This window comes from Anomaloglossus baeobatrachus, chromosome 5 (genome assembly GCF_048569485.1).
Source record: "Anomaloglossus baeobatrachus isolate aAnoBae1 chromosome 5, aAnoBae1.hap1, whole genome shotgun sequence".
NCBI classification, from domain to species: domain Eukaryota; kingdom Metazoa; phylum Chordata; class Amphibia; order Anura; family Aromobatidae; genus Anomaloglossus; species Anomaloglossus baeobatrachus.
Window position 1 is genome coordinate 549,776,597 of NC_134357.1, and position 27,941 is coordinate 549,804,537.

Sequence of the window (27,941 nt, forward strand, 5' to 3'; positions counted from 1 at the left end):
ATTCATTTGATTTGATATAAGAAGTGAATTTATTAATCGCATCCTCTGAACCAGCCCATATCAACAAAAAGTCATCTAGGTACCTTCCGTACCAATGTATGTTGTGAAGAAATGGATTATTGTCACTGTACAGGAACTGCTCCTCCCACCTCGCCATCACTATATCAGCAAGCGAGGGGGAGAAGCGAGCTCCCATACTAACTTCTCTACATTGTAGATAATATTTACCATCAAAGGTGAAATAATTATGGTTGAGTAAAAATTCAACTTATGACAGGAGAAAGTCCTTCAACACTGTATCATTTACTAAATCTATCTAGATGTTGTGAAAGGCATCGCATCACAATATTATGGGGGGTAAAGTGAAATTACATCACAAGAAAGCCATTTCAAGTCAGGTTTACAAGAAAAACCATCCACGGCCTTTACAACCTCCTTGGTAGCCTTTAAAAAAAACCCGGAATATCATAGCCCAGAGGTTGTAAATAGTGGTCTACCCACCCCCCGAGGTTCTCCCCCAATGACCCTATTCCAGACACAATAGGTCTAAGAGGGGGGTGGGAAGATGTTTTTATGAACCTTGGGGAGGGAATGGTAGATTGGTATGACAGGACACAAACTATAGGTAATCCTTAATTTTATTATCAATTGCCTCCGTACAAATACCTTCTTCCAGTATTTTTAATAAGAGGTTATTATAGTGTTTAGTAGAATCAATACATAATTCCATATAAGTTTTATTATCCTGAAGATCCTGTAAATTCAGTTTTTTGTAAAGACTAGAGTTGAGCAACACAATTGCCCCCCCCCCCCCCCCCCCTTATCCGCCTGTCTGACCATTAGGTCTGTATTGGCTTTTAGTTCAACTAATGCCTCTCTCTCACCATGGGTTAAATTATCCCTAGAGGAGGATAAACACTATAATAACCGTTTAGACCTATTGTGTCTGGGATAGGGTCATTGGGGAGAACCTTAGGGGGTGGGTAGACCACCATTTACAACTTGCGAAATAATCCATTTCTTCACAACATACATTGGTACGGAAGGTACTTGTTATTGATATGGGTTGGTTCAGAGGATGCGATTAATAAATTCACTTCTTATATCAAATCAAATTAATTTAACCGCAGATTTACATCTCATATGCACCCTTCACAGATCAATTTTTTGGATATTACCCTTTCAATCAATGCTGCTACTAATATTGTAATAACTCCTTACAGGAAATCGTCAGCATGTAATTCTATCTTGACAGCTGACTCCTGTCATACTTCACATACCAAAATTAATATCCCAATAGGAGACTTAATTTGTATCAAGAGGAACTGTTCAGATCCTAGCGATTATATTATAGAGGAAAAGAAAACTTGTACTAGATTATTACATAGAGGTTATCCAGATTGGGTCCTTAAGCCCTTCAGCCCCAAGCCTATTTTGACCCTAAAGACCAGGAAATTTTTTGCAATTTTGACCAGTGTCACTTTATGAGGTTATAACTCTGGAACGCTTCAACGGATCCCGGTGATTCTGAGACTGTTTTTTCGTGACATATTGGGCTTCATGTTAGTGGTAAATTTAGGCCGATATTTTTTGCGTTTCTTTGTGAAAAAAATGGAAATTTCGCAAACATTTTGAAAATTTTGTAATTTTCAAACTTTTAATTTTTATGCTCTAAAACCAACGAGACATATGACACAAAATAATTAATAAATAACATTTCCCACATGTCTACTTTACATCAGAACAATTTTGGGGGAAAAAAAAAAATTTAAGGAAGTTATAGGGGTTCAAAGTTTGAGCAATTTCTCATTTTTACAACAAAATTTACAAAGCCACTTTTTTTAGGGACCACATCACATTTGAAGCGATTTTGAAAGGTCTACATGACACAAAACACCCAAAAGTGACACCATTCCAAAAACGGCACCCCTCAGGCTACTCAAAACCACATTCAAGAAGGTTATTAACCCTTCGGGTGCTTCACAGTGACTAAAGCAATGTGGAAGGACAAAATGAACATTTTACTTTTTGCAACAAAAATGTTAATTTAGCCTCAAATATTGCATATTCACAAGGATAGCAGGATTAAATGAACCCCCAAAATGTATTGGGCAATTTCTACTGAGCACGCAGATACCTCATATGTGGCGAAAAACCACTGTTTGGGTGCACGGCAGGACTCGGAAGGGAAGGAGCGCCATTTGACTTTTTTGAACAGAAAATTAGCTGGAATCGTTAGCCGCACCATGTTACGTTTGGAGAGCCCCTGAGGTGCCGAAACAGTGGAGCTCCCCCACATGTGACCCCATTTTGGAAACTAGACCCCTCATGGAATTTATCTAGATGTTTATTGAGCACTTTGATCCTCTGGGGGCTTCACAAAAGTTAATAGAGTTGAGCCGTGAAAATGAAAAAATGTTTTTTTTTACCACAAAATTGTTACTTCAACCAGGTAGCTTTTTTTTTCCACAAGGGTATCAGAAGAAATTGCACAATACATTTTATGGTGCAATTTTTCCTGAGTACACAGACACCTCATATGTGGTGGAAATCAAATGTTTGGGCGCACAGCAGGGCTCGGAAGGCAAGGAGCGTCATTTGACGTTTCAAACGCAAAATTGTCTGGGATAATTAGCATATTCCATGTTGTGTTAGGAGAGCCCCTGAGGTGCCGAAACAGTGGAGCTCCCTCACATGTGACCCCATTTTGGAAACTAGACCCCCATGGCATAGAAAAAAAAACTAGGGCGCACACACGAATGTTCTGGAAAAAAGGAGGGGGGGGACTAGGTGGGATGGAAAAAAGAAGTCCTGTCCAAAGTCGACTACGACTGCAGGACGATTGCTGATCAGGTACCTAATTGTTCAAGTTTTGTTTTGTTTTTTTTTTTATTTGGGGTGCACAAAAAAAGCAAAAACTAGAGCAACAATTACGTACCTGATCAGCACTTGGCGGCAAGCAGATGGGGGAGGAGGAGGGGGAGAGGGAGTGGGAGATGTGATTGGGGATAGCTAGAAAAGATCCACGAACAATACTTACAGGATGGATCAGAACAGCGGCAGATGGGGGGGCGGCAGATGGGGGGGCAGCGACATATAAAGGGAGCATCTGTGATTGTGAGACGGAGGCGGCTGGGATAGGGTGGAGGCGGCTGGGATAGGGTGTGGGCGGATGGGAGAGGGTGCAGTGGATGCAGGAGCGGCAGAGGATGGGGGGAAGGGGAGTGGGAGGTGAGATTGGGGATAGTTACCCTACAGGATGGATCTAGGCAGCTGGATCACAGGAGATGAAGGAGGCAGCAGATCGGGGAGGGTGAGAGGTGGGAGAAGGAGCGCAGCGCAGATCACGGGGGAGACAGGTGAGCAGAGCACAGATCACGGGGGTGAGAGGTGAGGGAGAGCGGACAGCAGATCACGGAGGAGACAGGTGAGCAGAGCACAGATCATGGGGGTGACAGGTGAGGGAGCACAGATCACGGGGGTGACAGGAGAGGGAGCACACATCACGGGGGTGACAGGAGAGGGAGCACACATCACGGGGGTGACAGGAGAGGGAGCACACATCACGGGGGTGACAGGGGAGGGAGCACACATCACGGGGGTGACAGAGGAGGGAGCACACATCACGGGGGTGACAGGGGAGGGAGCACACATCACGGGGGTGACAGGGGAGGGAGCACACATCACGGGGGTGACAGGTGAGGGAGCACAGATCAGGGGAGGGGGCGGGTAGCCGATCACGGGGGTGAGAGGTGGGGGGGAGCGGGCAGCACATCACGGAGGTGAGGGGGCGAGCAGCATATAACGGAGGGGAGGGGAGGTGGCGGGCAGCACATAATGGAGAGGGGGCGCGCAGCACATAACGGAGGAGAGGGGGCGCGCAGCACATAACGGAGGAGAGGGGGCGCGCAGCATATAACGGAGGAGAGGGGGCGCGCAGCACATAACGGAGGAGAGGGGGCGCGCAGCACATAACGGAGGAGAGGGGGTGGGGCCGAGCAGCACATAACGGAGGAGAGGGGGCAGCACATAATGGAGGAGGAAGCGGCAGCCCATCTCGAGTGGAGGGGGCTGGCAGCACATCACGGAGGGGAGGGGACGAGCAGCCGATCACGAGGGAAAGGGGCCGGGCAGCAGATCGGGGGGAGCGGTGGCACTGTGGCAGATGGAGGGCGGCGACGGCGGATCGGGAGGTGTGGGGGTGAGGGTGTGGGCAGCAGATACGTGAGGTGGGGGTGCGGGCAGCAGATCGGGGAGACAGGTGGCAGATCGCGGAGGGCAGATCGGGAGGCTTTTCGCCGGTTTCATACAATGCAGTGGCAGCGCGGCAACTTCCGGGTCCCATGCTCCGGTCACATAACAGCATGGGTTCCCTTATACATTGATGGCATTTAGTGTGCGGCTGTATCCATTTTGTACATAACAGCATGGGACCGGATCTTGTCGCCCTGCTATTGCACTGTATACACTCACTGTGCTGGCGTGCTGCAGGGACCGACAAGTGAAGCTGATGGGGCGGTCCCCGGCAACAGGTCCACTGTGATTGGAGAAATCGGTCACAAGGCCGATCTCTCCAATCAGAGCTACTGGAGCTGGGGGAGGGTGATCCAGTGAGGTCACCCAGCTCCAGCCAATGGCCAGTGCTATAGCTGCACTGGCCAGGGCTGGATTTCAATGTTTCAGTCACTTTAAATGGCTGAAACATTACAGTGGCTGTGATTGGTTGAGCGGCGTTCGTCAGCCAATCACAGCCTCCGTAGGTCCGGGGAGGAGGCACCACCCCTCCTGAGGTCAGGTACAGGTCCCCTCCTCCCCGAATCCGCGGTTTGTGTTACCCGATTGCAATCACCGGAGGCTCCAGTGCCGTGATTCCGCCATGACGGAAAGATCCGTCCTTGGTCTTTAAGGCCCAGGGCACCATGACGGATCTTTCCGTCCATGGACGGGAAGGGGTTAATAGAGCCAAGACCATTGTTAATCATATGGAAAGAGACAAATTATTGTACTCAAGAAGTTCACATAAAAATAAAATAGACAATAATATTGCCTTTGTCACCAATTTTAGCAGCCAATGTTCCATTATCTCAGCCATCGTGAGGAAATATTTACCTATTCATAATGACGATCCCAAACTTAAAACCATCATTAATGATGGGACTAGATTTATAGCCAGGAAGGCCCCTACTTTAGGTAATATTGTCTCGCCTAGCCTTTTTAATAGCGATAGTGTGAATAGAGGTAATTCATCATGGCTGGATATCAAGGGTTTTTTAAATGTGGGGCCAATAGGTGAAAAACTTGTGAATATGTGCACAAAGGTAAAACGTTCAAATTCGCTATAAGGAACATAAGACTAATAACTTGATTAATTGCAACTCGGAATTCATTGTCTATTTGATTACCTGCAGGATTTGTGGGATCCAGTATGTAGGGTGTACTTCTGGACCGTTGAAAGCCAGAATCAGAAGATACCTGTCTGATGCCCTTAATCCTGCAGCTATTTCTTCTTCAGCGGTATCAAAACATTTTTCTACAGTTCAGTTTAGTGGCTCTCAATTCCCCGGTATAGAGAAAGTGTACAAACTTATCCGGGGTGCAGATCATAGGAGGAAGCTCCTTAATAGGGAGACCTTATGGATCTTCACCCTGGAAACCCAGTATCCTCATTGTTCAGACCATCGCCAGGACTTAATATTGTATTATTAACATATCTAATATTTTTAATATGCAATATATTTGACTTTGCGACTTATGTTTATAAAGTATATTTTAGTCATATATATATATTAATGCACGGAGGTTATAGAAATATAAAAGGTCTATTTCACATAAAGTAATTTTTATATAGGTCTTCAAACTTTTACATATGACTGTATTTCTATAAAGTAACTTCTATAAAGTAATTTATATATAGGTCTTCATATGATGTTAATGCTTTCAAAAAATCCTTTTTTCCCCTCTCCGTGTAGTTTATGATATGTATCCATGTTTTTAACTTGTTTTTACTTCTTTTTTTTATATCTTCTCACCCTATGATATTCACTATGTTTGTGGATGAAAGGGTTTCACTCAGTGGGTGTACTATAGCACAGGTGTTATTGATTACTGTGGGGGATAGTTTTCTTTAAAGGAAACCAGCATTTGGGATAATATAGAAAATGATTAAGATATAGCGTCGAAACGCGTTGTTCTGTATCATAACATATCTATATCTATTGCTGCTTATCCAATTGATTTTATGTGGATTTAAATAAAACTGAAGAATTTTTAATACTACGGGGACTGCGCTGGATTTCCTTTCCTGTTTGGATATTATAGAAAGGGCAAGATTTGGGGGACATTATGGAAAGGGGCACTTTGTGGGGCTATTTTGGAGAGGAGCAGCGTGTGGGGGGATGTTTTGTGCAGGAAGCACTTAACAGCCCCCTCTGATTCCCCTTGTTGCCCCAGACATTATTAAATAAAAGGGGCCAGTATGAGGGACATAATTGCTATATGGGGCAAGAACGAGGAACATACATTATTGGTTTATGGTGGCATGTGGGGACATAATTCCTGTAGGGGCAAATTAGAAGGCATTATTACTTATTAAATATAGATTAATTTTTAGGAACTTCTTCAATGGGGGAAACAAAAGTCTGACGTGGTGTAGAAATTGGTGAAAAAGTGTGGAATGTGCTCTGGGAGTGGTTGGCTATAGGTGACTGTGTGTTATTTTCTGCAGAGTCGTGTCATGGCAGGAAGAAATGATTGCAGTGAGTGCCGGATGAAGAAGAAAAGCGATGAATAACTTTAGCTAGAGATGTCAAAGGTAAGTCAGTGTATTACATGTACACTCACCATACACAGAGCTCCGGTGTATAATGTCACTGGTGATCACTGTATTATCTGTACGCTGACACTATATACAGAGCTCCTGTGTATAATGTCACCGATGATCACTGTATTATCTGTACCCTGACACTATATACAGAACTGAGTATAATGGCACTGATGCTAATATTAGTGTTATTAGTATTGTGGTTTTTGTTCATAATCATTATTGTAGTATTGTTTGACACTGTGTGGTAATATGTTGTCTGGTCACAGTTTAGTGGTATTTGTCTTTTGTATGTGGTATTATTTAGTCATTATGTGGTATGGTCATAGTGTTGCGGTATTTCTCCCTTATATGTGGTAATATTTGGTTACCATGTGGTCTATTTACAGTCCGACAGAAGTTCTGTCGCTTATCCATGTTATGTAAATAAAAGCTTATAACCTGACATTAAATTCATCCATTGGTTTCATAAATTACTCTTTTGAAAGCTGAAACCCTCCCAAATTTGGTTTAGGTTATGAAAATAAAGTTGCTGCAAAGCTGAAATATTGATCATTTAATGAACACAGAAAGGTCAGATTTTAACAAAACAAAAGTTTTGTCGCTTTGTCATATAATGCACCCAATCCTAGTTTATATCCTCACCTGTGCTCACTAAATGATCGGTTAATTAGTGGGTGTGTATAAAAAGAAACCCAGCACACTAGAAATTCAGTTGAACTGCAACTTGACCTCTGACAACATGCCAAAAATCCACCCTGCGACCAAAGCCTTGATTATCAAGAAGCTGAAGACCAGATTCACTGCAGAGGTGGCTGGCACCTTTTAATGTGTCTCAGTGTCAAGTACAAAGAATTAAAAAAAGATTTGAAGAGACTGGAGATGTTTTTGACAAGGCCAGGTCCGGCAGACCCTGCAAGACAACTGCTCAGGAGGAACGTTTGTTGGTTAGAAAATCCAAAGCCAGTCTCTCTTGCACTGCAGCAGAGCTCCAAAAGGCCTGGTCACCTCAAGTCCCTGTGTTAACTCGAACAGTTTGTAGGATTCTGTCTCGAAATGGCCTCCATGGTCAAATCAGTGCCCAAAAGCCAGCACTAAACAAGAAGGCAATTAGAAAACCATGTGGCATTTGCAAAGTCCCACAGCCTGCTAAACAGATGGACACTGGAAAAGTGGCAGAAGGTGGATTTCTCTAATGAATCTTCAGTTGAATTACACCACAGCCGCCGCAAATACTGCAGGAGACCTACTGGAGCCCGTATGGATCCAGAAAACAGTTAAGTTTGGTGGTGGAAAGATCATGGCCTGGGGTTACATTCAGTATGGGGGTGTGCAAAACATTTGCAAAGTGAAAGGCAATATCAATAGCCTAAAATATCAAGAAGTATTAGCTACCTCTTACATTTCCAATCATAAAAGGGGTCAAATTCTGCAGCAGGATGGTGCTCCATCTCATACATCCATCTCTGCAACAGAGTTCCTCCTGGCAAAGAACATAAAGGTGCTCAAGGACTGGCCAGCCCAGTCACCAGACATGAACATCCTTGAGCATGTTTGGGGTAGGATGAAAGAGGAAGCTTGGAAGACAAAACCAAAGAATCTAGATGAACTCTGGGAGGCATGTAAGACTGCATTCTTTGCTATTCCTGATGACTTCATCAATAAATTGTATGAATCATTGTTGAACCACATGGATGCAGTCCTTCATGCTCATGGAAGTCACACAAAATATTAAATATGGCTCTAATAGCACCACAACTTCATTCACCAATGTTATGCAACATATCTTTGTATTAGAAGTTAATTATTTGTTTGAATTTCACATTACTTTCTGTGGGTGACAAAACTTTTGTCTTGCCAAAATCTGACCTGTCTGTGTTCATTAAATGATCAATATTTCAGCTTGGGGCGTGGCCTGCACGCTGATGGCGACGGCTGCTTGAAGGAGAGCTCTGTGCTGACAGCAGGATAAACCGGCTCTTATCAGCTCACAGATAACAGGATTACCAGCTACAGGAGGTGTGAGTAACCCCAGCCCCCAGCTATGCCTAAGGGGAGACCTAAAAAAACTGGCACTCTAGCCAAACTGACAGACTTCTTCCCCCTGGATAGGGATCTCTCCTCACCAAGCAAGATGGCTTCCCACTCAGCTTCTTCCCACTCCTCACAGGGAGAAACAGGCTGCTTAAGAGGCTGCACAGCCATTCCTCTGACAGAGGAAACAATGCAAGCTCTGCTGAAAACGCTGAGGGCTTCCTTGCAGGCTGATCTCAGAGAAATAGTAAGAGAGCTGAAGGAAGAGATCAGGTCTCTAGGGGTTCGCACAGAGCATGTAGAAACTAAGATGGCTGAATTTGCAACATCACATAACAATCTGATAGATGCTAACACAGCTTTGGAAAAGGAGGTGGAGGCACTAAAACTTAAAATCAGTGATATAGAGGACAGATCCCAAAGAAATAACCTAAAAATCAGAGGGATTCCCTCATCAGTAGCAGATAAAGACCTCCAGGAATACTTCCACAAGTTTCTGCAGCTTATACTCCCTGGATGGGACACCAGAGACCTGATAGTGGACAGGATTCATAGAGTCCCTAAAGCCAAAGGCATAGATCCAGCTCTGCCTAAAGATGTCCTGGCTAGACTTCATTTCTATAAAACAAAAGAAGCTGTGCTTCACACACTGAGGGGAAATCCAGCCCTGCCAGACACTTTCATGGGACTAAAAATTTTCCCAGATCTTTCTGCTGCAACTCTTAATAAAAGAAGAGAATTTGCCCACCTTTCTAAACTCCTTAGAGATCAAGACATCAAGTACAAGTGGGGTTTTCCGGTGAAGATGATAATTTTCAAAGATGGAGGCACTCACATATGTCATACTCCTTCTCAGCTGGGCAAATTGCTGGATGACTGGGGAATAGCCCACCCACCAAACCCTGGTGGGCAGGAGAATCATAGAGGCCCTCCAGACAGGATTAACCCTGAATGGTCAGTAGCTTAGCTGGGACTCCTTCCTGCTTATGGCACCTGCTGTCCCTGCTCCTGTGACACGGGATGTCACGTAGCCCCCCTGATGTTCTCGCCTATGGCGAGCGGTTATACACCGGGCACCCTACTCGGGGCAAACCGGTGTTGTTGGAATTTTTTTGTTTTTGTTCCTCTTCTCACAAATGTTCCTTAATTTTTTCTGGAAATTTCTCTCAATTCCTTGCTGGTCTAGCCCCTCTCATCCCTGATGGCGTTCCTAGGAATTCAACCCCCCCTGCGGCTCCAATATGAGAATTAAGATATTGTCTATTAATGTGAACGGACTCAACTCCCCAGCAAAAAGGTCAATGATGTGGAGAGAGGTGAAGGCATCTAACTGTGATATAGCGTGCATTCAGGAGACGCACCTTCTTTCCACAGATAATAAACGGCTACTTCATCCAAGCTTCCAACACACCTTTTTTGCTAATGACTCAAAAAAAAGAGGAGGAGTGGCCATTTTAATAAAGAACTCAGTGGCCTTTAAATTGATAAATGTCAGTTATGGAGCGGATGGAAGATATATTATTTTGTCTTGTTATATCAACAGCGTCCCTTATACCTTGGCAACGGTCTACTCCCCAAATTCATCACAATTGACCTTTGCTAGGAAATTTTTCCAAGCATTCAAAGATACTGCCACAGGGGCGGAAATCATCTGTGGAGACTTTAATATACCTGTAATACGCTCCATGGATTGCTCCAACACCAGCATCCCACATGCTAAGGAACTTAAGCATCTCATCAATGAATTCCATTTTCATGACATCTGGAGATATTTGCACGCATCGGAAAGAGACTATACGTTCTTCTCTTCCAGGCATCGCTCATACAGTAGAATTGATTTTTTTTTGGTCGACAGCAAATCTATAAGTAATTGTGTGGCAGCTGATATTGGTTTAATTACTTGGACAGATCATGCGCCGATCTCCTTGTCTGTTCAGGGTAGCTTTAATGTTCAAAATTCCCCTAGGTGGAGACTGAATACCAGCTTGCTTGGTAGGCAGAAGGTACATGATGAAGTAGAGTCAGTGTTAACAGAATATTTTAAACTTAATAATAATGGGGAAATTTCTGACGAGACCCTGTGGGCTGCTCATAAAGCCGTAGTCAGAGGGCAGCTCATAAAAATAGCCTCCATCCAAAAACGGAAAAAAGACGCAGATATTAAATATATATTAACCCGTATTCATCACCTTGAATCCCTGAATAAAGCCAAAGCATCCCCTAACTTGACTAAAGAAATTGTAACCCATAGATTCCAACTAAGATCCCTACTCCTGCAAAAATACGAACAAAATCTTAAAAAAAATAGATCGACATTTTATGCTATGGGGGATAGAGCGGGGTCCTTATTGGCAAGAAGGACGAAAAAACGTGAGATCCAATCTAAAATAGAATTCCTGAGGGACCCGAACGGAACAATCACTAGACATCCCATTGAAATAGCAGAAGCATTTGCGAAATACTATGAGGCCCTGTATAATCTAAAATATTATTCCAATACGTCACAGCCGACTCAAGTGGATATACAGGGTTTCCTAGACACCCTGGATCTACCCCGGGTCTCAGATGAGCAATTAGAGGAACTTAATCTTCCCTTTACTACACATGAAATCCTAGGTGCCATCAAAATGACTAAGTCTAACTCTGCCCCGGGCCCCGATGGGCTGCCATACGAATATTACAAACAATTTACATCCACTCTGTCCCCCTTTATGTCAAAAACCTTCAATTTTTGGCAAAATAAAGGGTCAATTTCCCCAGACAACTTAGAAGCGATAATTATCACGCTACCAAAGCCAGGGAAACCTGCAGACACCCCGGGTAATTTTAGGCCCATTTCACTCCTAAATTGTGATGTTAAAATTTATGCCAAACTAGTGGCAGATAGACTTCATAAAGTGATCCCGACCTTAGTGGCTCCAGACCAAGTTGGGTTTGTGACAGGGAGGCAATCTAAGGATGGCACCAGACGGATGCTTGACTTGATTGGACTGGTGGAGATATCGGGTGAACCCAGTGCATTCCTGTCTCTTGATGCTGAAAAAGCCTTTGACAGGGTGCACTGGGGATACCTGGAGAGAGTTCTAACAAAATTCGGGTTCTTGGGGAACATCAAGTCATCCATTCTAGCCCTCTACTCTTACCCAAATGCGTCAGTGTTGGCATCGGGGTTTCTGTCATCTAAATTTCAAATAAGTAATGGCACCCGCCAGGGGTGTCCATTGTCTCCCGCTATTTTTGCTTTAGTGGTAGAACCTCTGGCGGAAGCTATACGAAAAAACATAGCCATTTCTGGTATAAGAGTTGGGGAATTTGAACATAAACTTGGTTTATACGCAGACGATGTGATAATTTCCTGTTCTAACCTTGCAGTGTCGATTCCAGCAGTGGTGAACACATTATCAAACTTTTCTAAAGTGTCGTATTATAAGCTTAATGCGGCAAAGTCTTTGATACTGCCGTTTAATGTACCGGCGGAGGCCAGGAGTGCGCTGGAGGGGGCCTTTCAATTCAAATGGTGCGACAGGGGGATACTTTATTTGGGTATTAAGCTGACACCATCGCAGATGTTAATTAAAGAAAATTTGGAACCTCTGATCCAAAATTTAGAAAAGGAATTGGGAAGGTATGAAAAAATATCATTGTCCTGGATGGCCAGGATACAGTCCTTTAAAATGGTTTTCTTACCCAAAATATTGTATGTGCTCAGATGCCTTCCCATCAAAATTTCTCACAAAACCCTGATGAAACTTCAATCGTTGACTAACAAATTTGTCTGGGGTAATAAAAGGGCTAGGGTCGCAGGTAAAGTGTTATACCCCCCCATATGACTTAGGGGGATTGGGCACCCCAAACATAACGGCATATTATAAAGCCTTACTAATTGAATCACTAAAGGAATGGTGGCGTCCAGGTAATTCACATAGATGGGCTCAGATTGAAAATTTCCTGTCCCGCCAGGGCTCGGTCAGAAGAATGATGGAAGCAGAATATTTGAGCCGTTCACGGTTCTCCCCGTGTGTTCCCACCATGTCAGCCTCCCTGGAGGTCTGGCGAAATGACTTGATTCATAAGATTCAGATTCCTCTTTCAGAGATTTCCCTCAAGTCGTTGGAATCTCAAATCCCCTTTTTGAATCTGGCCAGGTGGGAGGGATCGGGCATTACAGTGCTGGCGGATCTATACTCTGATTTGGGTGTTAACCCCTTTAATGAAATAGTACGGGAACACCCCTCTTTAAAGGGCTGTTTCTATCAACACATCCAAATTAGTCATTTTCTGGCCTCTAAATTTCCTCCAAAGTCAAAGCCTCTGTTACCTACAACAAAAGCTTTGGTATTTAAAAAGATAATTAAATCCAAAAGGTATCTCCTCGACATACAAATGGCTCAATAACCCCCCCGAAGAGCAAAAATCTCCTTATATGAATAAATGGGACGTGGAGTTGAGTGTCTCTACCTCACCTTCAAACTGGCACTCGGCATCAGCAAATATCCAAAAATATTCCAAGTGTATAAATCATCTGGAGCAACTGAAAAAAGTACACCTGCGATGGTATCGGTCCCCAGCCAACTTAGCACAGTTCCTCCCAAATTATTCGCCACATTGTTGGAAGGGCTGCCTCCAAAGGGGTACTCTTGGTCACTGCTGGTGGGCTTGTCCCAAGGTTTTCTCGTTCTGGTTGGAGGTGTTTGGCCTGATGGGTGAGCTGACAGGCAATCGTATTAATCCGAATCCGGCTCTGGCAGTGCTAAACGTGGGTATAGAGGAGTTCTCTTGGGAATCCAGGAGTTTATTAGTTCACATTCTAGTAGCTGCCAGATATTGCATAAGTTTGCACTGGAAATCCCCAAAGACGCCTACATTAGCTGAACTATATAACCGAATTAATCTCCAATGCCAATACGAGTTCTGTCTGGCTCACTCCATCCGCGCCAAAAACAAAATACTTCAGATTTGGGACACGTGGTTAAACTCTGTATATGCATCCCCTGTCAGGCATCTGTTTCCAGGGCAAACTGTTGATAATTAAAAACGGGTCAAATAGGCTCAAAGTGTGTGTTACGCAGGGAGTTCACCCATACCACATGTCAATAGTCAAGGTGTTTAAATCTCTGTTGTTGTTACTGCTCGGGCTACCCCAAAACGCCATCCAATTCCCTCCCTCCCCCCTCCCCCTCCCTGGTTGCTTCCTTGCAACCATCCATGGTTCTCCCCATCTCCCCCACCTCTCTCTCCCCTCCCTTTTCTTATCTTCCTTTCTTACTCTCTGGTTCTGGTTGTTTGGATCCCTCATTTTGAGGATTAAAGAGTAAATTGGTAGGTTGACTCTATACGTATTGGGTATTGATTAACCTAAAAAAGTTGCAACTTGCATCAGACATGATTGGTGGTGGTGTGACAGGAAATGTGAATCATAATCAAAGGTGATACTACCACATGTTACAGCGTTGTTTTCTTTGTGTATTATTGCCAATGATACCTGAATTTCTCCTTTTTTGTAATGTAACTTCCTACAATAAAAATTGTATTGGATTAAAAAAAAATATTTCAGCTTTGCAGCAACTTTATTTGTATAACCTAAACCATATTTGGGAGGGTTTCAGCTTTCAAAAGAGTAATTTATAAAACCAATGGATGAATTTAAAGTCAGGTTATAAGCTTTTATTTACATAACATGGATAAGTGACAGAAATTCTGTCAGAAACTGTATGGTGTTGTCGGTATTTCTCCCTTGTATATGGTTGTATTGCATCACTATGAGGGTGGCAATATGTGGTCTGATCACGGTGTGGCAGTATTTCTCCCTTGCATGTGGTTGTATTCAGTCACTATGTGGTGGTAATATGTTGTCTGGTCATGGTGTGGCGGTATTTCTCCCTTGTATGTGGTATTATTGGTTTTGGTATAGTGGACTGTGTTGTGTATGGAGCTTACCTTTTCTCTCTATCTATAAGGGGGAGATTATTTCTAGTAGAGATTAAATACTTGAATGTTTAACCCCTCCCTGTCCTGTGATTACACTATAGCAAATATGCACTTAGAGGTTCTCTGCAGAAAACAAGTAATCACCTTTTCTAAGGTCACGTGCACACGTTGAGTATTTGGGCAGTATTTGTGGCCAAAACCAGGAGTGGTAAAATCAGAGGAAAAGTATCATACAAACACGGGCAACACTTCTGCCTTTTTCACCCACTCCTGATTTTGGCTACAAATACTGATATAGTATACCAAATACTGAAAGTGTGAACGTGGCCTAAGTGATAACTTATTGATAAGTGGAGGTCCGATTGCTGGGACCCGCACTAATCAGCAAAATGTGCAACTTTTATCCCCATTGGAGCTCATGCACGACTCGACCCCTGATCCATTCATTCACTCAGTGGCTGCCGAATGCTGCACTTGTTTTTATCTGGCTGCTCCACAGAGGATGAATGGAGCTGTGGTCACACATCCCACCCCATAGAGGATGAATGGAGCTGCAGTCACACATCCGACCTGTCACATTTTATAATGGGGATAAAAGTACCTTAACAGGGATAAAAGTTCATTCTTCCGATCGGTGCGGTTTCGACTGTTCGGATTCCACTGATCAATAACTTATCACCTACCTAACCTGTGGATCGGTGATAACTTGTTTTCATGAAAGAGCCCCTTTACTACAAACTACTGTAATTGTACATCCCAGTTATGGTGTGCAAAGGAGATGGGCAGGAGCCCCCTGTGTTTTAGGGGTACTTTGCACACTATGACATCGCAAGCCGTCGCAGCATAGATATCTTGTGATCGCTGCCGTAGCGAATATTATCGCTACGGCAGCTTCACACACACTCACCTGCCCTGCCCTTCCTAAGTGGGCAGGTCGTGCGGCGTCACAGCGACGTCACACGGCAGGCGGCCAATAGAAGCGGAGGGGCGGAGATGAGCGGGACGTAAACATCCCGCCCACCTCCTTCCCTCCGCATTGGCGGCGGGACGCAGGTAGGAGATGTTCCTCTTTCCTGCGGCTTCATACACAGCGATGTGTGCTGCCTGCTGGAACGAGGAACAACATCGTAACATCGGTCCTTCCCAAATAATGGAAATGCCCGACACTACACCGATGATACGATTACGACGCTTTTGCGCTCGTTAATCGTATCAAAAACGATTTAAACACTACGATATCGGCGCCGGATGTGCGTCACATGCGATTTGAACCCACCGACATCACAGCTGCGATGTCATAGTGTGCAAAGTGACCCCTACAGTCATTGCTCCACTATAATGGGGTTGGGGATAACTGCTAGTTATTTGCCTATATCTTTAGACTGACCCCTAGATTCAATTCCCCCTGTAGGCCCCAGACACCCCAGTCTGACCCTGCTAACAACTGCACCCCTCAAACTGCTCAAAACCACATTCAATAAGTTATTAACCCTTCAGGTGCTTCACAAGAACTAATGCAATGTGGAATTAAAACATACAATGTGTTATACAGTTTCAACCGAATACATATGAAACCTCATAGGTGGTGGAAATTTACTGTTTGGGTGCATGGCAGTGATCGCAAGGTAAGGAGCGCCATTTGACTTTTTGAATGCAAAATCTTCTGGAATCTTTATCTGACACCATACTCTAGTAATGTACAGTACATTCTAGTGCCCATACATTGTGCTCAGCTCTTGCTTCTGGAGACACACACCTTTGTGCAAGTCCCCTACATTTCCATTAACAGATGATGGACTTGAGTGGGGACTTGTCTTTTTTTGTGGGTTGAATTTAATTCTATGTGGTGGCAATTTGGGTACAGAACATTTTCGATCAGTTCACAATTATCCTGTGCTCTGTGCTGAGCACTTACATTAGGGCTTCCAGCAACGTTATCAAAATATGTGATTCAGATGAAACCCCCGACAGATAGAATCACCATAAAGAGCCAGCAGAGTTACTCCAGACTCAGTTTGCCTCTGTTCAGTGGTGTAAGTCTTTTCAAAGGTGCCCAACACTTTTGTTGATTGCACTTTTGTGCATGCCTAAAAAAAAGGTGTAGAAAGATGGGCATCGTCGGACCACAGACCAGACAGGAGTTCAAAGTGACTCTCTCTGCCTCACTAAAGTGAATTTTCCATTGAAAATTTTATCTGAATCATATTATTCAGAGATTTACATGTAATCCTTGGTGTAAGTGTGGCGCCCCTGAGGTTTCAGTCGCTACAAGGTACTGCACCTCACATAAGGTGGGGTACTCATCCCGGGTAAGGAAGAGGTTAACTGTTTGTGTTTCTCACATTCACAACCACACACAGTTAGGTGCTTTCCCACCGGGGGGTTGGCCATCACAAAGTATGGGACTTTCCCGATCACTAGGACAACCACCCGGGGGGCGGGCACCACTTGGGGAAAAGGAAGGAGCATCTTCACACATAGTCAGTTAGGCCCGAGCATAGCTTGGGGTAAGGAGCAGAGTCGGGACTTCGGTCCAGGCATATTCTCTCTACCTTCACACTTCTGGGAGCACTACAGGACCCATGGCTTGGATCAGGCAGCTCAGTCCGGGTTGTTCACAGCCACCGGGGATTCCAGGGTATATGGCGAGTGCAGGAAACACCCGCAGCCCATTCCACATTCCATCCATTGGATTGAAGGGACAACGACCAGAAAGGACATACAATGGGTACACCGGCGGTGACCTCTGAATTATCCGGGATGGGCTTGGGCCCATAACGGCAGAGACCGGTACCCTAAGGCTGCACTTGAATTGTGAGCAAAAATACCTGGACCCGCAGCAGCTGGCTCAGCCTCTCATTGCCGACAATGTCGTCCCACGCTTCGGCGCCAACGGCCATTCAGTCCCTCATCATCCTCCCTGGGGCCCGCTCCACCTGTGGGGAGCAGAACCATCCTTGCTGCGACACCATCAGCCCCGGAGGACATCACCCGCAGCGGTGGCTAATCCCTGGCCACGTACCACAGGTGGCGTCACGAGACAAACTTCCATTCCACCATCATTCCCCTTCTATTGTACGCCTCAGGGCCACGAAGTGGGGCAGGGCCACCCGTGACATCCCGAGACCCGAAATCACCGGCCCGGCTACGAGTAAAGTTAACCCCTTGCCCCGTGGGTGCTACATAAGCGCTCAGCATAGAGCGCAGGATAAATGTGAACAATGCCATATGTATTTTTTCTACTTTTTTTTTTTTACAGTATTCACTGAATATTTTTACAATTTTGTATTTTATTTTTTCCTTTACTTTCTTACTTAGTCCCTATATGGGACACTAACTTTTATTGATCTGATCGCTGATAAAATATACTGTTCTGAACTGACAGAGGCCTCTAAGATCATGGTCCTGCTTCCCATAAGCTGGCTGACGACCTCAGGTCATCATGACAACTTCAGGTCACCATGACAATGACTGATCGCAGTATGTAGGGGGTTTAACAGCCAGGGACAGCGCGGACACCATTCCTGGCCTTGACATCCAGGCCTTGTAAGTCATGTAAGGCGGCATTGGTCACCTGGGCACAGTTCCCCTGCCCGCTCGATCGCCAGGACCTACTGGTACGTCTAAGGTCAGGAAGTCCCCTCCAAGAAGTACCAGTACGTCTAGGGTGGTGAAGGGGTTAATGTTGTGAATCTTAATAGCACAGTATGATCAAAAAAGACTAGACCTGGTGTTGTAGGGACCATATTATCACAATCAGCAGCACAGAATAGAGAGAAGGTAGATTCATCTTACATGATGCCCGGATTCAAGGAAGGAAACAGCATCATCACCCTCCCCTCCACTTTCTCTAAAGGGGGCTTTACACACAGCAATATTGCTAGCGATATCGCTGGTGAAAGCACCTGCTCCCGTCGTTTGTGTGTCACGGGCAAATCGCTGCCCGTGGCGCACAAAATCGTTTGGAGCCGTCACACGGACTTACCTGCCTAGCGACGTCACTGTTGCCGGCAAACCGCCTCCTTTCTAAGGGGGCGGTTTGTGCGGCGTCACTAAGCAGCCGCCCAATAGAAGCGGAGGGGCAAAGACTAGCGTCCGTAACATCCCGCCCACCTCCTTCCTTCCTCATTGTCAGCGGCCGCAGGTAAGCTGCTGTTCGTCGTTCCCGAGGTGTCACACATAGCGATGTGTGCTGCCTCGGGAACGACGAACAACCTGCGTCCTCAACAATCAACGATTGCTTGAAAATTAACGACGTGTCAACGATCAACGATAAGGTGTGTATTTTTGATCGTTAACAGCCTTTCGCTGGAGTCACACGCAATGACGTTGCTAACGATGCCGGATGTGCGTCACGGAATCCGTGACCCCGGCGATATATCGTTAGATACGTCGTGGTGTGTAACAGGGCCTTTAGAGGCCCATCGTAATATTTTTCCTTCAAGTGATTTTTAAGTTGTCCGCACATTCTAAGTACACTGACATTTGGCTTTGTAGTTTACAGATCTGGGTACCTGTGAGTACGTAACTTCTAACTCCAACAGTAGGACCCTTCAATGCCCAAAGTAATCGTGACAGCTTCAATGCAGTGGTTTAGTGGCAGAATGACAACCACTTGACTGTGATATAGCCGAACTACACTACCGATAAAGCAGCCACAGCCGGTGACTGAGAAGAATCTGTGACGTCTCTGCATTTAGTGGTCACTACTCACCTGGGTAGTCATAGGTAGGAATCTCCTCTTTACACCACTCATCACCCCTCACATATATCTCTGTAATATTATTATCGGTCAGATCTTCCCCCTGAAACGAATATTGTAAAAGTCACAGAAAGATGGAGAAGTCACATCTATGATCAGCTCTAATCCTGCCATCTCCACCATTCTCATTACACAAGTATAAAACATATAATACTGGTGGATAAAACAAGACTGAGCACAAGCCCTTCACAGCAGTCTACACACCATAGGGAGATTTCATGTCACCTTCTCTCCATCTACCTGATGATCCTGAGGAACATCGGGATCTTCTTGTTTACAGTCCTGTAGGAGAAAAGGACTAGGACATCTCTCTGGTGTTGTCCTCTTACTGGATAGAACTGGGGGAAAACACATACAAGGACTGAATTCATTCCTTACATACAGATAATTATAGGCCGTGTGTATTTCATCCTGTCATTTACCTGGTGATGAGAGAGGCTCGGGAACCTCCATCAAGATGTCCTCGTACAGATCTTTGTGTCCTTCTAAATACTCCCACTCCTCCATGGAGAAATAGACGGTGACATCCTGACTCCTTATAAGAACCTGACACATACAATGATACAGTCATACCCCGATCCCTTCATAGCGTTACTGTATAATGTTCCAGCATTCCCAGCAGTGTCACCTCTCCAGTCAGCAGCTCAATCATCTTGTAGGTGAGTTCTAGGATCTCCTGGTTATTGATGTACTCATGTATCAGGGGTTGAGGTGGAGGCCCCGTGATTTGGCTCAGGGGTCTTTCCCATCCCTCAGACACAGGGTCTTGACAGCGCTCACTAGAGGTCTTCTTCACTACTGTGTAATCCTGGTTATGGAGAGACACAGCAATAAATCTCACTACAGACATTTCCAGAGTCCTCACCTCTCCAGTTCTGTCCATCTGTTATTCCCATAGATAAGAATGATGTAATGTGACGTCATCAGAATCTCTCACCTCTCCAGTAAGCCGGAAGAGGATCTCTAGGGTGAGGTTTAATATCCTCTCCACCATCTTGTCCTTGTCCATATCCATCCTTCACAGGGCAATCAGGAGAATTCTCTTATATATAAGATCTCCACTGAGAAGATCCGATATTGTAGGGACCTGAATGGGGAGAAGATGACGATGTAACATCATAAAGAATCTGGTGTAATAATACAATTACTGGAGATAGTAAGGGGAAACATATGAGGAGATAGAATGTGTAGATGATTTATTGTTTCTTGTCTCATACTGGAACATAAGTTATATTACGGATCTCCACCATGCTCCAAATCACTGGCTATGTTGGTCACAGCTTCGGCAATTAATTGGCTGTGGGAATTACCGTACAAGACAGTTGGAACTGAGCAGGAAATACAGAGACTGGTGGGGACCCAAGTAGTGGTGGCAGTGGGGGGGGTCATTAATGTGTCACTATTTTTATAATTTTACAACATGCTGTTTTTCTCCTCACATCTACTAATAAATCCTATATATTTAGGCCACACACACAACAGGCAATTTCCTCCTCGGAGTCGGCAGCTGAATACGTTCCTCATAGACTCATCTTCTGTATCACTAATTCTCTCATTTACCGACACTGGAATCGGCATCAGCAAAATTGCAAGAGATATTCATTACACATGAAAGGAGAAATAACGACTCCATGATGACGACGACATCATAATTTCTTTTGTAGAAAGCAATATTGATGCTGATGCCCTTCTCACTACAGCATAAGTGATCGGATGATTGCAGCTTCAAGAACCCTCAGGGGACTAGTAAAAACTAAAAAAAAGTAGGGAAAAAAGTTTAAAAAAATTTAAAACAAAACACGTTAAATATCACCGCCTTCTTGTGCCATTGAAAATGTAACTTTTAAAAATACACATATTTGGTATCGCCAAGTTCAGAAATGTCCAATCAAAATATAAAATAAATTAATCTGATCCGTAGACTGGGTAATGAGAGAAAAAAAAAATTAAAACATTAGAATTATGAATTTTTGCAGCATTGCAATAAAAGGCAATAACAGGCGAACAAAACAACACATCTACCCAAAGATGGTATTCAGTAAAAACATCAGCTCAGGGGCAAAAAATAAGCCGTCACCGAGCCCCAAATCACAAAAAAAGAGAACGTTACGGGCCTTGGAAAATTACAACAAAAGGCGCCATTTATTTTATTTTTTTATTTATTTATTTATTTTTTACAAATTTCTTACATTTTTTCACCCATTAAATTATACATCTTTGGCATCTATGAACTCGTACTGATCTGGGGTATCATACTGCCGGATCAGCTTTACTATATCTGTTTTTGTTTTTTTTTTTAAATATATTTTTTTTTATTAATAAAGTATACGTTCTTTAGCATGAATTATTTTTCGGTCTTCTTTTTTGTGGGACATTTGCTCAGCTGATTTATAATGAACACGGTAAATAAAAAAAAAAACCTATTGTTTAATTGCACTTTTTTTTTTGCAATTTTACCGCATTTTGATTCCCCCCCTGTCCGTTTCCAGTACAGTATATGAAAAAATAAAGCCTTCATATAGCGATATTTAGAGTAAAATAAAAAAGTTATGGCTCATAGACGAAGGGGAGGAAAATAACGAAAACTAAAAACATAAAATCGCTGGGTAGTGAAGGGGTTAAATATTTGTTCTTTGTTTTTAAAAAAAAAAAACTTTTGCGTCACATCTTACACATATGTTACGGGAATGTTACGGGTGAAATGTGAATCCTGCCTGATTAACGACTTGTCAAAAGCAACCATGGCATCTAAAAAGGCTGACAGAGTTACGGGGTTCCCTTGTGTGGCTCATTTCCACTCCTCCACTACCCAATTTTGGGGGCTGCTGAGTTACTATGGTACTTTAATGCCGAATAATGGTCTCTGGGACTGTAATGTACAAAAGTCTACTAGGCCGAGCTACAGGCAGCATCCAGTAAGTTACAGCTTAACGCCCTCATACACATTGAAATAAAGTCCGATGAAACCACAGGAGTAATTGGATGACTATGTAACATACAAGGATGCTGCGTACTTCCAAAATTATGCGGTCTTTGAGGTCAGCCAGGGTGTCGACATTTCCCCGATAAACAAGTGTCTCTTTCAAGTGTCCCCACAACCAGAATACACAAGGATTGAGATCAGGCAAATGCGGTGGCCATGCGTTAGGGAAGTAGGGGGTCAAAATCCTGTCATCGGGAAAATGTGTATGCAGAACGTTCTTCACACGAATTGCGATGTGAGGAGGTGCTCCATCATGCATGATGGAGGTCGTCTTAAGACACTGGCGCTGTTGGAGTTGTGGAACGACCACTGTTTCCAGTATTGACTGGTATCTCGCTGCTGTCACGGAACAGGTAGCAACCCCAGATGGCCTCATTTCTTCGTAAAAGAACGGTCCAAGGATGAATGATGGGGAGATGCCACACCAAACGGTTACCATTGGCAAATGCAGCGGAACTCCCACAACCGAAAGCGGAGTTTTGGTAGCCCATTTGCAACAGTTTTGTGCGTTCACCGTTCCATTTAGGTAAAAACGAGCTTCGTCGCACCACAGAACATTCCATGGCCAAGTGCCATCCACTTCTACTCTCCCTAGAAACATGAATGCAAATGTCATGCGGGTATTATTGTCACGAGGAAGAAGTTGTTGATTATGGCTAATTTTGTAATGGGTATGCCCGCAAGACCTTTCAGAGAAATTGCCTGGAAACACCACGTGCACTGCTGTTCTCAGCAGGGTTGTTCGTGCCCTGTTCCACGACGACAGTGGCAATGTGCTCCACAACCTCTCTGCTTACCAGTCATCGCACGCACCCTGGCTGAACACTGTCATGTCCCCACCTGCGACTTTTGCTCCGTTCGCCAGGTGACGCAGTGTTACCGCAGTGGATAGTGATGGGGATGGGAGAGAAGTCGGTGCCAGTGGCTCTGGTGGGCGAAGGCTCCACTCATCCACTAAGCTGGATTTCCCTGGGACCTGCAGTGCCACTGGATGACTGTAGGTGGCGTGTGTCTTCCAGCTGAAGTTACCATAATTCAGCTATAGCCAATGGGAAGACACCACACCCTTCTTATTCTCCCTCCTGTCTGCTGACCACTGCCAGAGATAGTTCTGTATTCCTGGTTCCTGTCTCGCCCTGTTCTGTTTAGTGATTTTGGTGTTCTGACTTCTGCTTGTTTCCTGCTTACCCTCCTGCCTGCTGTTTATGTACCTCACTGCAATCTCCGGTTTTAACCTCTGCCTGATTTCCTGACTATGCTCCTGCCTCCCGAGTTTGTCCCTTTTTGTGCCTCCTGGTTTGGACCCTGTCTGATGACCATTCATTCCTGGTTGCAACCTTCCATAGGCAGCGATCTCCTGGACCTTGTGTAATTCCAAATCCCTGTAGAGGGGTTAAAGGATTTCAGGGTTCTTGATGTCCTGCCGACTTGGTGGCTAGCCCTAGTCTGTCCGTGACAGCCATCTTAGTCTGTGGTCAAGGGCAGACGTTATAAACACTCAGTAACCCTATTGCCTCAAAACGTGTCATTTGTCTCAGCAAATTGACAACCATTGGACCGCTACATGTGTGAAGGTCTTTCAAATGATGGAAGGCTCTCAGTGCAGCTGTAGCATTCCTGGCATTCTCATAAAACAACCGCACTAACAGCGCACGATCCGGCAGAGAGATAGGCATCTTGCAGACTGAGTTGCAAGGCATGCTCACTGTACAGCACCACTTTTTCACCTGGTGGGAAGTTTTAGTATAAAACAATTTTTTAAGATGCCCTCCGTTTCCCCATGCCTTGAATAGCATACATACCAATTTTCAGCCAATTCTATCCACTGGGTCAGTCTGCACAAGGCTCCAAACACCTTAGGTTATTTTATGGCCACCTGTATATGGAGCCTCTTGACAGATGATGTCAGGGCACAATGATCCAGCATGCTGAATTTCAGAGACTGATCTTTTTCTTCTCTCTGGAGATAATCCTTCACTCCAGGAGTCTGCAGGCGTCTCTCAAAGAGACCACAGGAAAGTGTTGGTGTGTATGGGGGTGTTGGGAGAATAGCCGTCAGCTCAATGATGGTTCAGCCGACAGTTATCTCCTGTGTAGGGGGCCATTAGTATTACACTGACAGGAGGAGAATACTCTGCGCTACAGTAGTGTGGGCGTCACCGGAGCAATCACAGCCGAATGTTGTGTGATCTCTAATGAGGGTTGTTGGAAAAAGTTTTAAAAAGTTTTTATATGAGAGGAGGAGGAACATTATACTGTGTGGGGGGGGTGGCAATACTGTGAGAATATTATTCTGTGTGTGGGGGATGGCAGTACTGTGGGAACATTATACTGTGTGCAGTGGCGGACATATCGCTGTTGCAGCCACACAGTGACCCGGAGGTTCAGGGGGCCCTTGCTGGCCAGTTAATCATGATGGTAATCTGATCTGTTGTCCTGAGCTCCAGGCTGAGGCAGTCCTTTAGTCATATTGCCCTCATCACATGCAGCGTGCTGGGCAGGGAGCGATTCTGCAGCTTCCCACAGTGTACACAGTGGGGTGCAGGTGTCTGATCTCTGCTCCCTTCACTACACTTTGTCTGTGACACATGCGCACGCCCTGAGGTCGTCAGTACGGCACGCGCCCATGCCATTTGGAAAGTTCCCGGGAGGAGAAGCAGCGGCGCGGCAGGGCCTTATGCGGGGGGAAGAAGCGGTATACGGGGTCCTGTGTGGAGAGAAGAAGCAGTGCTACGAGGCCCGTGTGAAAAGAAGAAAGGGTGCTGCAGGGCCCCTGTGGAGAGGTGAAGGGGGGGGTGTCACTATTTTTTTGTAATATCCGGAAGAGGGCACAATAAGTTGGAGGAGATGCGTTGTGACTAATATTGGGGGTGTAGTGATGTAGTATACTACAGGTGTAGTATTTGGGGGTGTAGTGATGTAGTATATTACAGGTGTAGTATTTGGGGATGTGGTATAGAACAGGTGTAGTATATTGGAGTGTAGTGATGTAGTATTTTAGAGGTGTAGTATATGGGGGTGAAGTGATGTAGTATTTTACAGGTGTAGTATATGGGGGTGTAGTGATGTAGTATTTTACAGGTGTAGTATATGGGGGTGTAGTGTTGTAGTATTTTACAGGTGTAGCATATAGGAGTGTAGTGATGTATATTACAGGTGTAGTATATGGGGGTGTAGTGATAGAGATATGTATATATCTATATATCTGTCTATCACTGCAGCTTTGTCGCCTTAGAAGAATGGGGGGGCCCAGGCACAATTTCTTGCACAGGGGCCCCAAGCTGTCAGTGTCCGCCCCTGACTGTGTGTGAGTTGGAGGTACTGTGGGAACATTATGCTATGTTTGGTGGATGTGATTTTCAAATTAACACTTAAAAAAACTACAGCGAAACGTAACAATGACTCTGACATAGAAATGAACAAGTTCCGGCTGCTGCAACTACGAATAAACAAGATCTAATGTCTAGCTCCGAACTGTACTGGATACAGAGGATGCTCCACAATTTCTCCCTGCACCTGCTGTACCCTGCGTCTGCTGAACGCCCCTCACTGCATCCGACCCTCTGACAACTCCTCCTGCCAGGGGTGAAAGAAAAGGTGAATGGGTGATTAGGGGCGAGGAGAGAAATATAGAGGAGCACGGTGTGTCCTATCACTGCTGTAGAGTTGTGAAGGGGGAACATTACACTGTGTGGGGGCAGAAAGAGGCCGAAAGGGGCCGAGGACCGAGGGCAGGAAAGGGGCCGAGGGCAGGAAAGGGGCCGGGGACCGGGGGGGCAGGAAAGGGGCCGAGGACCGGGGGGGCAGGAAAGGGGCCGAGGACCGGGGGGGCAGGAAAGGGGCCGAGGACCGGGGGGGCAGGATTGGGACCGAAGACCGGGGGCAGGAAAGGGACCGAAGACCGGGGGCAGGAAAGGGACCGAAGACCGGGGGCAGGAAAGGGACCGAAGACCGGGGGCAGGAAAGGGGCCGAAGACCGGGGGCAGGAAAGGGGCCGAAGACCGGGGGCAGGAAAGGGGCCGAAGACCGGGGGCAGGAAAGGGGCCGAGGACCGGGGGCAGGAAAGGGGCCGAGGACCGAGGGCAGGAAAGGGACCAAGGACCGGGAGCAAAAAAGGGGCCGAGGACTGAGGGCAGAAAGGGGCCGAGGACTGAGGGCAGACGGGTTTCCTCACTTCCGGCCTCTCATAGTTGGGGCGTCTGTATCTATCAGAGGAAAAGGAACAAAAACCTCACGATTCATAGAAATCAGCGAGAGAAAAACACCAAGAACGTCTCAGAGCTGAAGGGGTTAATGCCGCCTGCCCCAGTAATGGGGAATCTCCACATACCTCCTCCTGCAGAGCCGCACACACTGGATATGGTTGAGCTTAGAATGTACGGGCTCCTTCCAGGTTAGTGGGTGTGACTTGCTTGGTTGGTGGGCGTGGCGATGTGTCACCTCCTCTACCATAATCATGAAGGGGGGTTTCGTTCCCCCCTACACCACACCTGCCTGTGAGTCTTACCCCCAGACCCGTGCTCCTATGAAAAACAACTCCGTAACCTCGTGGTCTTAGAAAAATGTTTATTTTGGCTGGAAATGTCGGACTGCATTCTGAACACTCCCCTATCCATGCAATAGGGGCGTGTTGAAATGACGTCATACCTGGAAGGAGCCCATACACTCTAGCAGCTACCGCACACCTAGATATATGGTTGCTCTGTGCTTACAGGACCTGTGATGATGTCACATGGAGGGGAGGAGTCAGGGTCACATGATCAACTGCCTCAATGAATGGAAAAGGTGAAGTGAGCGGCTCCTTCACAGCAGGGTCAGGACGAGGTGTTTTGATGTCCTGAGTCAATGAAGAAATTGGCGCCCCTCTCCTCTCCCCCTGCCACAGCGATGTAAAAAGCTGAAGGGAAAAAAGCGCAAAAGGGTCTTACCCAGTAACAAGCAATAAGAGTAGTAAGGGAATGTGCTCACCGTACTAGGTGCCTCAGGGTCACTCTAAAACGTGGTGCGGGATTATTTACAGGGGATTAGATAGTGTGTGATGCCACCCGTGGTGTGCGGTAATAGGGAGTACCGCCGCTGCCATTGGAAGTACCCAGGGTGATGGAGTGGGGCAGCCAGATGACGTTACTCTCCACGGGTAGGGAAGGCCCCGGGACTCTGGATGGTGGGATGGATTGCAGGGGCTAATCAGGTACTCACTCAGAAGGAAAGCAGACGCTGACAACGTGGTAAACCAAGTCTCTGGGTGCCGCTGCCCTCTTGGGGGAGTTCATCCGGGTTCCTTCCCCTGCAGCACTGCCTGATGGTCCGGAGCCTGCCTCCATGCACAGATTTTAGTAGTGTCCAAGTTGCCCGTAAGCTTGAAGCTGTCCGTACCCCGCTCCCTACTATAAGTGGTAGAGGAGCTTGCTCTC

At 45.5% G+C, this 27,941-nt stretch overlaps 1 protein-coding gene across 2 annotated transcripts in view; it reads right to left on the minus strand.

Annotated features, from left to right (window-relative positions):
• LOC142312254 (uncharacterized) overlaps nt 1-27,941 on the minus strand; it is a 68,835-nt gene that overhangs the window by 28,368 nt on the left and 12,526 nt on the right. For both annotated transcript variants that reach the window (XM_075351184.1, XM_075351185.1), the window contains exons 3-7: nt 20,482-20,631; nt 20,173-20,352; nt 19,967-20,090; nt 19,785-19,882; nt 19,497-19,587 (exon numbers count right to left, since the gene is read on the minus strand). In XM_075351184.1, coding sequence (XP_075207299.1) covers nt 19,497-19,587; nt 19,785-19,882; nt 19,967-20,090; nt 20,173-20,352; nt 20,482-20,559 — 571 coding nt within the window. In that variant the 5' untranslated portion in view covers nt 20,560-20,631. The remainder of the gene's footprint in view (nt 1-19,496; nt 19,588-19,784; nt 19,883-19,966; nt 20,091-20,172; nt 20,353-20,481; nt 20,632-27,941) is intronic.